Source organism: Oncorhynchus masou, chromosome 27, assembly GCF_036934945.1.
Source record: "Oncorhynchus masou masou isolate Uvic2021 chromosome 27, UVic_Omas_1.1, whole genome shotgun sequence".
Taxonomy (NCBI): domain Eukaryota; kingdom Metazoa; phylum Chordata; class Actinopteri; order Salmoniformes; family Salmonidae; genus Oncorhynchus; species Oncorhynchus masou.
Genome location: NC_088238.1, coordinates 31,489,390 through 31,504,990, shown reverse-complemented (window position 1 = coordinate 31,504,990; position 15,601 = coordinate 31,489,390). Strand labels below are relative to the sequence as shown.

Genomic DNA, 15,601 nt, shown 5'->3' with positions numbered 1-15,601 from the left:
ATACGGCATATGGGCACTGGTCAAAAGTAGTGCACTACGTAGGGAATAGGGTGCCATTTGAGATGAAGCACTGGTATGTTGGAATGCATCCATGCAGCCCAGCATGGGAAGCAGCCTGTCTGACTAAAGCCCTAAGTCCTTCTGATAACCAGCATGTGATCCATGGTAGGAACCATGCCACATTTCATACTAAACTAATACATACTCCGATAATATGTGATATGTACTTTTTACAACACAAATAAATGACTGCGGTTATGTGCTATGTGTTTTTCCTTCATGACTTCATGGTTATAACTATACTCGGCCTTGTCTCAGGATGGTAAGTTGGTGGTTGAAGATATCCCTCTAGTGGTGTGGGGGCTGTGCTTTGGCAAAGTGGGTGGGGTTATATCCTTCATGTTTGGCCCTGTCCGGGGGTATCATCGGATGGGGCCACAGTGTCTCCTGACCCCTCCTGTCTCAGCATCCAGTATTTATGCTGCAGTAGTTTATGTGTCAGGGGGCTAGGGTCAGTTTGTTATATCTGGAGTACTTCTCCTGTCTTATCCGGTGTCCTGTGTGAATTTAAGTATGCTCTCTCTAATTCTCTTTCTTTCTTTCTTTCTCTCGGAGGACCTGAGACCTAGGACCATGCCTCAGGACTACCTGGCATGATGACTCCTTGCTGTCCCCAGTCCACCTGGCCGTGCTGCTGCTCCAGTTTCAACTGTTCTGCCTGTGGCTATGGAACCCTGACCTGTTCACTGGACGTGCTACCTGTCCCAGACCTGCTGTTTTCAACTCTCTAGAGACAGCAGGAGCGGTAGAGATACTCTTAATGATCGCCTATGAAAAGCCAACTGACATTTACTCCTGAGGTGCTGACTTGCTGCACCCTCGACAACTCCTGTGATTATTATTTGACCTCGCTGGTCATTTATTAACATTTGAACATCTTGGCCATGTTCTGTTATAATCTCCACCCGGCACAGCCAGAAGAGGACTGGCCACCCCTCATAGCCTGGTTCCTCTCTAGGTTTCTTCCTAGGTTTTGGCCTTTCTAGGGAGTTTTTCCTAGCTACCGTGCTTCTACACCTGCATTGCTTGCTGTTTGGGGTTTTAGGCTGAGTTTCTGTACAGCACTTTGAGATATCAGCTGATGTAAGAAGGGCTATATAAATCAATTTGATTTGGATTATAACTCATTAGCTCATCCACTTTGCTATTTTTCTTTTAATATGAGTTATATTTCAAATTCACTAGGTGACGCTAGACTATTTCTCCCAACAGGGCACATCATCTTACTACCGCTCCAATATTTGCAGGCAATTATTAATACAAGTACAAAAATACATGGTAGCTAACACCACTTCTCAAAACTATTAGAAAATACTGTATAGACTGAGTGTACAAAACATTAAGGGCACCTTCCTAATATTGAGTTGCAACACCACCCCCCTTTGCCCTCAGAACAGCCTCAATTCATCAGGGCATAGACTCTACAAGGTGTAGAAAGCATTCCACATGGATGCTGGCCCATGTTGACTCCAACTCTTCCCACAGTTGTGTCAAGTTGGCTGGATGCCCTTTGAGTGGTGGACTATTCTTGAGACACACAAGAAACTGTTGAGGTGAAAAACCCAGCATCGTTGCAGTTATTGACACATTCAAACCGGTGCGCCTGGCACCTACCTACTACCATACCCCGTTCAAAGGCACTTCAATCTTTTGTCATTCCCATTCACCTTCTGAATGGCACACATACAAAATCCACGTCTCAATTGTCTTAAGACTTAAAATGCTTCTTTAACCTTCATCTACTCTGATTGAAGTGGATTTAACAAGTGACATCAATAAGGGATTGTATATTTCACCTGGATTCACCTGGTTAGTCTATGTCATGGAAAGAACAGGCGTCCTTAATGTTTTTTTTTACACTCGGGCTAGTTCACGGAAAGCCCTATCCATCATCATTAAATGAGCTTAAGTCTCTGGTCTGATGAATGCTTGCTTACACTACAGCTCAAGTGCAGGAGCAACACTGAGTTGGGACCGCACATATACTATGTTTCATAATGAGTGTCTGTTCGCTGTCTCCCTCAAAAAAGACGTTGTTCATCTCAATAAAGGATAAATATAGGATTAGATAAAGAGGTGCAAAGAGGACAAACACACTGTAGAGTAAGTGGTTGTCGTGGAGACGACCTACCGCGGGCCTTCCTCCCGACGTTTTGCTCTCGGGGGTTTTATTCAGCCAGTCGTTGATGCGGCCCGCCACACCTATCTTCATCCCAGCTGCTTCCTGAGTGTAGAGGAGGGAACAGAAAAAAAGACATGGGCAAAGTTCAACTCCAGCAGAACGCCCTGGGTTGGTCGTCATCGAGGATGAACAGGAAGTGGCAGTGAAACGAGCCCCCCCCCACCCCCTCCACCCCCCTCCCTTTGCTCCCCACTTCCTCCCAAACCGCTCCCAAATAGAGTTCCAGATTCCCGGTTGTTTCCCGGTCCCCACCTTGTACGTGCCCCCGCCGCCCCCGGGCGAGTTGAACACGCTGCCTTTCTCCCACATGCTCTTAATGTTGCGTATCCCATCTGTCACCATGGGCAGGTCCACGGCACCGGAGCGTGGGGACCGCATATCCTTGTTCTGTAGAGGGAGAAGGGAATGGGAGACTATGTTAGTGTTGGATTCAGAGTGGGGAATGATCGGTGTCGGCAAAGGAGAGAAGAGAAATGTCTTATTCCGTTTTTGTATCTGGAATTCTTTTAAAATGGCCGTGAGGAAGGAGCCATACAAATCAAATCAAATTGTGTTTGTGACAAATGCAATTTCACTTTACAGTGAAATGCATACTTACAAGCCCTTAACCAACAATGCCGTTTTAAGAAAAATAAGTGCTAAGTAAAAAATAGGAAATAAAAGTAACAAATAATTAAAGAGCAGCAGTAAAATAACAGTAGTACGGCTATATACAGGGGGTACCGGTACAGAGTCAATCAATGTGAGGGGGCAAAGGTTAGTCGAGGTAAATGAGGTAATAATACACAGAGAGTAGCAGCAGAGTAAAAGAAGGGGGACAATGCAAATAGTCTGGGTAGCCATTTGATTAGCTGTTCAGGAGTCTTATGGCTTGGGGGTAGAAGTTGCTAAGAAGCCTTTTGGACCTAGACTTGGACCTAGACTTAGAGTTGCTGGAGTCTTTGGCAATTTGTAGGGCCTTCCTCTGACACCGCCTGGTATAGAGGTCCTGGATGGCAGGAAGCTTGGCCCCAGTGACGTACTGGGCAGTAGGCACTTATCTCTGTAGTGCCTTGCTGTCGGAAGCCGAGCAGCTAACATACCAGGCAGTGATGTAACCAGTCAGAATACTCTCGATGGTGCAGCTGTATAACATTTTGTGGAGCTGAGGACCCATGCCAAATCTTTTCAGTCTCCTGAGGGGGAATAGGCTTTGTGTGCCTTCTTCACGACTGTCTTGGTAAGTTTGAACCTAGATAGTTTGTTGGTGATGTGGACACCAAGGAACTTGAAGCTCTCAACCTGCTCCACTACAGCCCTGTCGATGAGAATGAGGGTGTGCTCGGTTCTCCTTTTCCTGTAGTCCACAATCATCTCCTTTGTCTTGATCACGTTGAGGGAGTGGTTGTTATTCTGGCACCACACGGCCAGGTCTCTGACCTCCTCCCTATAGGCTGTCTCATCATTGTCGGTGATCAGGCCTACCACTGTTGTGTCATCGGCAAATTTAATGATGTTGTTGGTTTCGTGCCTAGCCATGCAGTCATGAGTGAACAGGGAGTACAGGAGGGGGATGAGTACACACCCCTGAGGATCCCCCGTGTTGAGGATCAGCGTGGCGGATGTGTTATTACCTACCCTTACCAACTGGGCGGCGGCCTGTCAGGAAGTCCAGGATCTAGTTGCAGAGGGAGGTGTTTAGTCCCAGGGTCCTTAGCTTAGTGATGAGCCTTGATGGCACTATGGTGTTGAACGCTGAGCTGTAGTCAATGAATAGCATTCTTACATAGGTGTTCCTTTTGTCTAGGTTGGAAAGGGCAGCGTGGAGTGCAATAGAGATTGCATCATCTGTGGATCTGTTGGGGCGGTATGCAAATTGGAGTGGGTCTAGGGTTTCTGGGATAATGGTGTTGATGTGAGCCATGACCAGCCTTTCAAAGCACTTCATGGCTACAGACGTGAGTGCTACGGGTCGGTAGACAATTAGACAGGTTACCTTAGTGTTCTCGGGCACAGGGACTATGGTGGTCTGCTTGAAATATGTTGGTAGTACAGACTCAGACAGGGAGAGGTTGAAAATGTCAGTGAAGACACTTGCCAGTTGGTCAGCGCATACTCACAGTACACATTCTGGTAATCAGTCTGGCCCTACGGCCTTGTGAATTTTGACCTGTTTAAAGGTCTTACGGAGAGCGTGATCACACAGATTCTCTCATGCATGTTTCAGTGTTACTTGCCTCGAAGCGAGCAAAGAAGTAATTTAGCTCATCTGGTAGTCTCGTGTCACTGGGCAGCTTGTGGCTGTGCTTCCCTTTGTAATCTGTAATAGTTTGCAAGCCCTGCCACATCCGATTAGTGTCAGAGCCGGTGTAGTACAATTCGATCTTAGTCCCATATTGACGCTTTGCCTGTTTGATGGTTTGTCGGAGGGCATAGCGGGATTTCTTATAAGCTTCCGGGTTAGAGTCCCGCTCCTTGAAAGCGGCAGCTCTACCCTTAAGCTCAGTGCGGATGTTGCCTGTAATCCATAGCTTTTGGTTGGAGTATGTACGTACAGTCACTGTGGGGATGACGTCATTGATACACTTATTGATGAAGCCAGTGACTGATGTGATGTACTCCTCAATGCCATCGGAAGAATCCCGGAACATATTCCAGTCTGTGATAGCAAAACAGTCCTGTAGTTTAGCATCTGCTTCATCTGACCACTTTTTTATTGACCGAGTCACTGGTGCTTCCTGCTTTAGTATCTGCTTGTAAGCAGGAAACAGGAGGATAGAATTATGGTCAAATTTGCCAAATGGAGGGTGAGGGAGAGCTTTGTACGCATCTCTGTGTTTGGAGTAAAGGTGGTCTCGAGTTTTTCCCCTCTGGTTGCACATTTAACATGCTGGTAGAAATGAGGTAAAATGGATTTAAGTTTCCCTGCATTAAATTCCCTGGCCACTAGGAGAGCCGCCTCTGGTTGAGCGTTTTCCTGTTTGCTTATGAGCTTATACAGCTCATTGAGTGCGGTCTTAGTTCCAGCATCGGTTTGTGGTGGTAAATAGACAGCTACAAAGAATATAGATACAAACTCTCTTGGCTTATAAATCAAAATTATTGTAGTATAGTATCATTACAATTATCTAAAGCATGTACTGTAGCTTTCAGATTCAGAGCAGTATACTGTATGTTCTAGATATGATAATCAACAATGGTCGCAGTTATACAATCCCACACAAGATGTAATTTCACATTTGTTTCAACAAAAAAATATAATTTTCCTACATCTTTTCAACATTTTATTCTCATAGGGCTCATTGGTAACTGTACTAGTCAGGTGATTTGTGTTGATGTGTAACCTCTGACCTGGGCAACAGAGGTGTACTGCTCCAGTCTGTTGTCAATCTTAGAGACGACAGGAGAGTGAGTTGACTTCACCGTGCTGGTCAGAACATATAACAACAACAGAATTAGCCACAGGGTCATTTTATTACTGAACTGTATGACTTCACACTGAGAGCACCAGTTGTGATTCAAACAATTAATGGAAACGACTGTTCACCTTTTCTGTGCCGACTTGCTCAGAAACTCTGCCCTTTCACCAATCTGTAGAGAGATCAGTGAATTATGCATCAACAATTTATTAGGCAGTAGCCGCACACACACACACACACACACACACACACACACACACACACACACACACACACACACACACACACACACACACACACACACACACACACACACACACACACACACGAAAACAACCCCTACCAAATATACACATAGCACTCCCACATCACACACACCATCCAAACCCAACAGCACCCTCTCCTCCTTTCTCCTGTTCTACCTTTCCCTTCTTTTTTTACCAGACCCCTTACATCCTTGTTTAGACTAGGCTTTTCCTAGCCCAGCAAGACACAATGTGACTGACTGTTCTGTTCTCCACAGCACTAGCTACAGCTACTGTCACCCAGCCAGGAAAAGCAGAGAGCAGAGCAGAGAGCAGAGAAGCACAGGCCTTTTTCAGGCCCCGCGCTGTGGGAGCCTCGCTCTGACTGCTGTTTATGATATACGACAACAGGGCTAAGAGGGGGGAAAGCGATCCTGAAATGAAAAGAACAACCATCCATCCCCGCTCCCTCTAAAAAATGAAATAAACAAGGACCCTGCTTGGTCTCTAGCTCGGCTCTGCTACCGAAATGTGGGTGTTCCTAAAATACTCCTCTTGACAGGAAATACCCTATTCTCAAGCTGCAGCAGCACCATTCCAACGCGGGTACACTAATCCTATTAACCTAATCGGTTTCCTGCATCCTCCGAGTCTGACGTTTTTGAAGGGAGCAGCTCTCTTTATCTAGCTAACTGTGTTGACTCCCATTTGCAGCTTGCGGAACGTTGTATCCTAATGTAACTACTCTGGACCAGTGCAAGAGGATCTGAGCATGTACTCAAGTGTTTACGTTACACTGGAACTACAGGAAATGTTGTTAATAATGTTAACACAGACACTTGAATGAGTAGAACCTCACAATAACGCGTCACACACGCATGAGCTACGAGTAGAACAACGTTGCCCATAGACACTGATCTAGGGTCTGGTTTTACGTTTCTCCCTCCTAATGGTTCAGGTTAAGATATGGGGGAAGGGTAATCTGATCCTAGATCTGTAACATGTGGGCAACTTCTACCATCAGCTGTACCTACAGTGAACATGATGACAAAGTAAAGCTGTGGAGAGGAATGGAAGGATGTTAACATTCACCAACAGACCAGACCACAAACAACAACAAATGGAATTAGATTATTACCTTAAAAAAAAAAACCACTAACACACAAAGTAAGACTATTTCAGGGCAGGTTTCAGTGTACCCAGCCTGTGAGATGGATATTTGCTAAACTTGGAGTAATTAGATTTTCTGCACTGGCAGAAAAGTGAAAACCCCCAAGGACATTCACTGCATGGGAGTTTATTTCAGCAACACTGGAGCGTTTATTCACATAAGATGATTGAACACACTACTCCATGACAAATATTATCTTTAAAGTGATACGTTGTGGCGTTTCAAGTTTCCATGCCTTTAACGCAGTAGCAAGACAACAGACAAACACACACAGACAGAAGACAACAGAACAGAGACACTTATTGTCAACAACAATGACGCCATAACGTTCCCAGTAAAACGGTCCTGTTAACCTACAATGAGGTGAATGAGAATAAGGTAGAGATTATGCCATGAAAAAGACTAAGAAGTACAAGCTACTATATGGGAGCCAACTGTTACATCTGGAGTAGCTTTTGGATCCCTGCAGTGTACTTGCTAGATTTATGAAAGGGCTGAATAGGTTAAAGCTATGTGATAGTATTCGAACCTGGTCATAGACAGACATCATAGATGGAGGTGACAGAGGTCAAAGGTCAAAAGTTTTCGGCTGACCTTAAGGGAGGATCCTCTGGGACTGAAGCATTTGAAGGGTTTGGCCTCTGCGTCGACAGTCTCCACCCCCATCTGCTGTCTCTTCTCGGCCGCCTCCGCCCTTCTCCTTTCTATCTCTTCCTTCATCCTCCTCTTCTCCTCCTGAGAGATGTGGAACACAGCAGAACTCTCAGTTATCAAGCGGTCACACACGCATGCACGCACGACCAAGAATGTACGCACGCAAACAATAACTAAGCACAGGTATACTCCTCTAAGTTGAACGTAAAGAAGAAAATGCTTCTTTACAGTTTATTTTATTGTATTACAGTCTGATCTTATTGGTAGTATACAGTAGGTAAACACTATTTATATTGATGTCCAGGCTTCTATTTGATGTCCACCTGTATCCAGGCTTCTATTTGATGTCCACCTATATCCAAGCTTCTATTTGATGTCCACCTATATCCATGCTTCTATTTGATGTCTACCTATATCCAGGCTTCTATTTGATGTCCACCTATATCCAGGCTTCTATTTGATGTCCACCTATATCCAGGCTTCTATTTGATGTCCACCTATATCCAGGCTTCTATTTGATGTCCACCTATATCCAGGCTTCTATTTGATGTCCACCTATATCCAGGCTTCTATTTGATGTCCACCTATATCCAGGCTTCTATTTGATGTCCACCTATATCCAGGCTTCACCCACCCTGACACAAAACAGCCTCTTATGCACCACAACATGAGACGACCCCATGTTCAAAGCCAAGCACAGCACAGAGACCTGTCGGGAAATGACAGACGTCGTGTCTGAAACGGCATCCTATTCCCTATATAGTGCACTACTTTTGACCAGAGCCGTAGCCCTGATCAAAATGAGTCCACTTTATACGGTGCCATTTGAGATGGAACCAGAAAAACCTGTCTACATAAGACAAACTAGGTGATTGGACGGTGAATGGCGCGGTGTCAAGTGCAAGTATGTACATGCAAATTATGGACTGACTATCATAGCGTAGATATGTTAAGGTGAGGTCATATAGCAGGGGACGAAGAATGATGGCCTATATAAAGGAATTATTATTGGGATTCAAATACGAGTGCGCCGATAAGGATGCAGTATATAGTAAAATCATGTCATGGTGAAGCAGGCAGGAATATGACAAATAGCTGTTATCTTCAACAGATGTTATGACTAAATCAAGTGTACAGTCTTGAGATGAGGAGAGGAAGGGAGAGAGAGAGAGAGAGTGCAGAAGAGTGAAGGAGAGAGGCAGAGCGCGAGAGAGAGAACCCCTACCTCCTCTCTGTCCTTCTTCTCGGCCTCCTCCTGTTTCTTCTGTCTCTCCTCCTCTTCTATGATCTTCCTCCTCTCCTCCCTCTTCTTCTTCAGCTCCTCCAGCTCCTGCTCAGCCTCCTGCTGCTTCCGTCTCATCCTCTCGAACTCCTCGCTCTCCGCATCGTCACGGCGGCGCTTCAGCTCCTCCAGCTTAAGCTCCGCCTCCAGGGGCGCCGTGTCGTCCTGCTCCTCCGCCCCCGCTGCCGGGGAGCGCACGCTGCCGCGGCTATGGGACACGCACAGGAAGACAGGTTAATGTCGTCACACTGGTAGAAAGACAGCCACACACACACACAAGCCTACAAATGCACAGGTACACAGACACACTAAGACTCAGCCGGGCGCAGTCTAAGGTTTCACTCCAGTGCTTCCCTCTGGGGAGCTAGGATTACATGACCCGTGTCAAATACAGCTGTTCTGCTTTAGAAACCAATCATGCTAAACAACAGTGTGTCTGTGTGCGCTGGGATAAATATGCCTTTCAATTAGATGACAGACACCTTAGGCAATACTCTCCCACCTCTCTCCTCCCCCTAGGTTTTGAATCATGACCAATGAATTATAATATAATTTAAAAAATGTTTTTATTTAAACTAGGCAAGTCAGTTATGAACAAATTCTTATTTACAATGACGGCCAACACCGGCCAAACCCGGACGGACATACAGTGCCTTGCGAAAGTATTCGGCCCCCTTGAACTTTGCGACCTTTTGCCACATTTCAGGCTTCAAACATAAAGATATAAAACTGTATTTTTTTGTGAAGAATCAACAACAAGTGGGACACAATCATGAAGTGGAACGACATTTATTGGATATTTCAAACTTTTTTAACAAATCAAAAACTGAAAAATTGGGCGTGCAAAATTATTCAGCCCCTTTACTTTCAGTGCAGCAAACTCTCTCCAGAAGTTCAGTGAGGATCTCTGAATGATCCAATGTTGACCTAAATGACTAATGATGAAAAATACAATCCACCTGTGTGTAATCAAGTCTCCGTATAAATGCACCTGCACTGTGATAGTCTCAGAGGTCCGTTAAAAGCGCAGAGACCACAGAATGCGTGTGTGTTCGTATGTGTGTGTACGCATGCACGTGTTGCGTGTAGCATTATACCATTAGCGCACATAAGTCTCTGGCTCCTACCTCAGGGTCCTTTCTGTTTTTTTGTGTTTTTGAGGAGTCTCCTCGTGCAGACCTCCATTCTGCTTTTCATTCACCTGCAGGTACAGAACACACGCTGAGCACACTGAACTCTGGGAATGAAGGAATGCTTGTGTCTGTGCGTGGGTGCTTCTATGTGACATCACACCATCCAAACCAGACCAGTGACTCCACTCTGTGACTCTGGCTTTGTCCAAAATGACACCTTATTCCCCACTGGACTACTTTTGGCACAAGTCTTCAAAGTAGTGCACTATAAAGGGAATAGGGTGCCATTTGGGACACAAATCTGACAGCAAAACTGGGGGATGCGGAAAGTGAGTAGACATGAAAACAGATGCAAAACCCAGGTTTCACACACAACCTCTTCCCCACAGAGGCAAACATGCAGCTGAACACACAGTGACCGTATTGTGACCACTCCGTGGATGGCATGGCATTAAACCACGTTGAAGATAACCACATGACCGTGACCTCAACCACACCTTATGAGATGTAGCTCTATTACCGTGGACGCAAAACCACACTGTGACCACACTTAGCGTCTGGAGAACTTCAATGTCTGGGAAATATTCATTCAGGCTACACCGCTACTCTGCCTCATTGACAAAGACACTATGCGTTGTCTTTAGAGTTATTATACACGACGATTTCGGATAATTATTTCGGAGACATTTGAGTTATCCAGAGATGTTCATGCTCCCATTTCACACCTCTCTGTTAAAGTCTTACCACATCCAAGCCGTTTTGGATGGTTGAAATCCGACAGTCTTCCTCAGTCTCATTGTTCAGGGTCACTGTTGTGCCCTCTACCTCTAACTGATCTGGTTCCTCTACCTCTTCCTCTACCTTATCACTTAATGCAGCATTTTCTTCAACCTCTGCCTCTGATTCCTCAACCTCATTTAAAACCACTGCTTGCTCTTCTGTATCTTCCTGTGAGAAGGAATGGAAGTGTCATGTTTTATCAAAATCAGATAAATAATCAGCAAACTCCAGCCACCATTCCAATCAATATATCCATGATCATACCTCGTTTCTAGTGTTTACGTCAATGGATTCCTATGGATAAATAAGGTACATTTTATGAATGAAAGCACGCTGATGGAAAATAAAATGAAAATGGACAGAAATGTCCATAAAAGAAGAATAGACTGACCTGTTCTCTCATATAGGACTGTCTCGGTTTCTCCTCCTCCACCACCTCTTCATCCGCTTCTTCCTCTCCCTGCTCAGCCTCTTCCTCCTCTGGAGCAGCCTCCCCCTCCTCCTCCTTTCGGCAGTTCCGCTCTTCCACCTCTTCTTCGTTGTCCTGGTAACGGCCCCTGCGGCCGACGGACCTCTCCTCCACAGTATTCTCCCCGCTGCCGTGGTTACCGTCATTGCCGGGGTTCTGATCCTTCTCTCGCTCCAGAGCTTCCATCAATCTTTTCTGCCTGCGCTCCTCTCGTTTGGCCATGCGCTCCAGCAGGGCCTGCTCATCATCGTCTCCTCCACCCGAGGAGGTCATAGAGGAGGAGGACACAGACACCGTCTCTGTCACACTGCGAGAGAGAGAGAGAGAGAGAGAAATACATGCCACAGCCAATCACTACCACACAGAGGGACAAAAACAGTTAACCACTGAATTCGCTATGTGGTCACTGCTTCTGAAGTTAAACTACCACCACTCTGCTGGACATTCCCCAATATCTGGACACCACGAATATGAATTTCTACCCGGCTCACATGGACATCAACAACAGGGGAAATAGCATTTCAGCTCCATTTCCCAGTTCAGTTTACCTCACCGAGTCTTCTGGCTTCCTAGCTTGAGGTTGTTCTTTTATCCACAGGTTAGGTCCAACAGCGTAACTTAGGCCGACACGAAAGTTCATGGCTTCTTTTCTCTCCCAGAAACGTATCCAGTCCACATTGCACTAGCGACTAGCGACCTCCTTTTGCCCAGCCTCAGAGCAAGCTGACAGGGCATCCATACAATACTGTTCGTGGGTCTGCATCCAACCCTCCAACCACATACCGACAGAGTTGAATACAGGCTGACGACACCGCTTGGCAAATGTTAGCACAGAACCAAACACAATCAACAATGGGTCGGGTTACGTCCGATCACAGGTCGAGACAATCCCGGACTTGTTCAATAGCCACAGGATATGGCTGTGACCTCACAGAGAGAAACCATTCTCCACTACAACAGTGCTTCTGTACTGGTGGATGTCAGAGCAGCCCACTACTTCCAGTGTCAACTGCAGTACTGACCTCAACTGGACATGGTATGGGGGCGGACAGTAGGGTGAGCTATTTATGACTGATTGGTAGACAAAAGAAGAGGGTCTCTGTTTAAATGATGTAAGTCTATGTGTGCGATACTCTACTGTAAGACTTGTGCTTCTTCAACACTTTAGAAAGGGTACTGGCCTACAGTATGATAGGGACCCACAGTGCACCTATTCCATTGAGAGAGTATACCATAAAAAAAGAACAGAAGAGGATAGGAAAGGGTAGGACAGCTGACAGGAAACCTGGAGCTTCCGTGGACTTCCTCCAGGGAGGAGGAAGCTGCATTCTAACAGTGGACGAGATCAGGGTTACACACCAAGGTTGTTATAGTTTTGCTTTTAGATTTGAGATTTTTATTTGAAATTCAGTTTAGTTGTTTCAGTAAGTTTCCAGATCCACTTTACTAGTTTTTATTTAGTTCAAGTTTTTTTTTTTTTTTTAACTTTTTTTTTCTCGTTTTTCACGTCATTTACTTTCAGTTTTAGTTTAAGGGACAGAAAGAAGCCTATTTGTGGGAGGCTAGGAGCCATTTATGTGTTAAGTGTGTGTTTTTTGGGATGTCAGTTCCTGCCACTGTGGTGCAATAATGCATATGGTGATGGGTCAGGTCATAGGTTACATTTAAAGGTAGACTCAGCGAGATGATGTAGACGCAGAAAGTAAACAGTAGTAGTGGGTCAATTTCCGCAACAACCAGGAACGTTGAAGTGCAAGATTCTGGTACCGTAGCTACCTCGCTGAAGCAGCGTGAAGCGTACCCATGCATATGTGCAGATACAGTGCTAGAAGCATTAGTACAGACCCGGGTTCACTGTGGCCGGGTGTCCCATAGGACGGCACACAATTGGCCCAGCGTCATCCGGGTTAGGGGAGGGTTTGGCCGATGGGGCTTTACTTGGCTCATTGCGCTCTAGCGACTCCTTGTGGAGGGCCAGGTGCCTGTTGAACGGTGTTTCCTCCGACACATTGGTGTGCCTGGCTCCCGGGTTAAGCTGGCGGGTGTTAAGGAGCGCGGTTAGGCGGGTCATGTTTCGTAGGACGCACGAGTCCACCTTCGCCTCTCCCGAGCCCATTGGGGAGGTGCAGCGATGAGAAAAGATTGAAAATTGGGGAGAAAAAGTGGGTAAAATCCAAAATACATAAATAAACAGTTCAACTTGCGCCTACATGTTGACTGCATGTGATCAAAGGTCATGATGTCTCTGCAGTTGCTCCTCAACGACTTCATCCTGCAGCCATCGTCTGCATTGTTGGAGGCTCTATTGTCAACCAATCACTAGGGTGTTTTTGTTTGACCCACGCAAACATGACTGACACAGGAACCAATTTGCCACGATTTATGTACAGTGGATATATACAAATACACGTGATATTTGAGGGTCTCTCTCTATTATTGACTGTACTACGTGTACACACGTTATATTATATTAGGATTTTATTCGTTTGGTGTGTGATATTGGGGTTAGGTACATGTTTATTTGGGCATTGTAAAGAAAGCTTTTATAAACAATGGCAAAACTGCCATGTTGATCTGAGCCTCGCTGTTAGAAAACCAGATTAGTGTCCGACTTTCGGCTGTCACAGATGCACCTCCCCGACTTCCCTCCTTGACTTTCGTCTACTGTCACTTTAGCCTTACCAGTCAAACGCGCCAAATATCTGCTGTGCTGCTCTTGGCAAAGTCATCTTGCCTGACAAAAAACTAAAACTGAACACTTGATTTGATTCGTTTTGGAGTTAAAGATAATAGTTTCCGTTATTCAGTATAGTTTTTCAAACATATTTGTTAATTATTTTATTTCAGTTTACTAAATAGTTTTTCTTGATGATTAGTTTTCGTTTCAGTTTACTATAACAACCTTGTTACACACACATCCATTATTATAGGGGCAACTGGGTTCAAACCACAATCTCCTACGCACCGCAAAACCGTTAGCCACTGAGCTAAAGCCTAGACATTATGTTGGGGAGCTAACACAAGTCTTCAGGTCTTACCTATGGCTGTTGGTCATCACCACGCTGTCACTGGGCTCCTCGCCTCCCATCCCTCTCATCCTCTCCTGACGCGCCCTGCGTCTACGCTCCCTTGCAGCCTCCTCCTCATCCTCATTACTACCCTGAAAGGCCAATCTGAGAAGGAGAGAAAGAGAGAGGAGAGAGAGTCAAGTAAGTCATTGTTCTCCAGATAATTCTCCAGGTATTTACAGTGCGATACAAAAGACTCACGGTGTCTTTTACTTGACTCACTGTACTCACATTCTACCCTGTTCTGCTCTGCTCTGCTGAGCTCAGGCCACTGGTGCTGCTGCTGAGGTTTCACTTTTCACAGTCTGATGGAAACAGTGTCTTGAGATGTGGCTTGGCCAGCGATGAGAGGACCCCGACTAACATGGCTGCTGGCCTACGCCTGCCTCAGCCCAGGCTCAGCCCAGTGGAGGGGTGGAGTGGTGGGGAGCCGTAGTGTGTGAAGGGCCGTAGTGTGTATAGTGTCTGTGTGTGTGTGTATAGTATGTGAGTGTGTTTTGCCTGTACTGTGCTGGCCAGACGAGAACTCTACTAAGGCCAGATCACTGATCTCAACACCCTGCAGTTTGACAGCATAACAGGAAAGTCTCTAGCCCACAGAGAGGTACCCAGTCCATTCTATGTAGATTCATCTTCAATTTAATGAAACATTGGGAAAGCCTCTCCCCTAAAGGACTGAACCCACTTCTTATCTTCCCCGCCTCTGTTTTGTTTGTGAGAAGAGCTCCATTCTGTCTGCCTCTGTGTGATCTTCAAAGTCAGTGTCAGGCATCGGCTAAGCTAAGCAAACATCATATGGCCGTTTGGCAGTGCGTATTGCATGTTACTGAAGCATGTGCAGTTAACATGTTAAGCAGAGTGGTTTTATGGGAGACTTTACAGCTTGCAAACAGCAGTCTCTCCTGCTGGGTAAACGGACTGAGGAATGTTGTTATAATTGAACACAGAACTCTGCTCACGCCCAAGCTAAACCAGGGGGGACAGTGACATCATGATACTGTATTCCCTCTCTCTCTCTCCATCTCTCATATATATACACATACATACATACACATACACACAGGGTGTTTCTCAATATGCATACTACCATGCTCCGAGTTTGTTCTCCTTAGTACGTTTTTGTGAGGAAAACCAACGATGACGTAATTTTGAGAAGCAC

At 45.7% G+C, this 15,601-nt stretch overlaps 1 protein-coding gene across 9 annotated transcripts in view; it reads right to left on the bottom strand.

Moving 5' to 3' along the window:
• The window catches only part of LOC135515994 (non-muscle caldesmon-like), a 58,226-nt gene that overhangs the window by 10,083 nt on the left and 32,542 nt on the right, over window positions 1-15,601 (bottom strand). For 7 of the 9 annotated variants that reach the window (XR_010451885.1, XR_010451886.1, XM_064939917.1 and 4 more), the window contains 10 exons: window positions 14,413-14,547; window positions 11,297-11,681; window positions 11,170-11,199; window positions 10,120-10,193; window positions 8,936-9,200; window positions 7,651-7,791; window positions 5,769-5,812; window positions 5,573-5,648; window positions 2,495-2,629; window positions 2,192-2,284 (listed from right to left, as the gene is read on the bottom strand). Coding sequence is in view for 7 of the 9 variants with exons in the window: in XM_064939917.1 (XP_064795989.1) it covers window positions 2,192-2,284; window positions 2,495-2,629; window positions 5,573-5,648; window positions 5,769-5,812; window positions 7,651-7,791; window positions 8,936-9,200; window positions 10,120-10,193; window positions 11,170-11,199; window positions 11,297-11,681; window positions 14,413-14,547 (1,378 nt within the window). In the remaining 2 variants the exon portion in view is untranslated. Of the gene's footprint in view, window positions 1-2,191; window positions 2,285-2,494; window positions 2,630-5,572; window positions 5,649-5,768; window positions 5,813-7,650; window positions 7,792-8,935; window positions 9,201-10,119; window positions 10,194-11,169; window positions 11,200-11,296; window positions 11,682-11,922; window positions 12,112-14,412; window positions 14,548-15,601 lie in introns of those variants that run through there. The other 2 variants (XM_064939922.1, XM_064939921.1) reach the window with 2 other exon arrangements.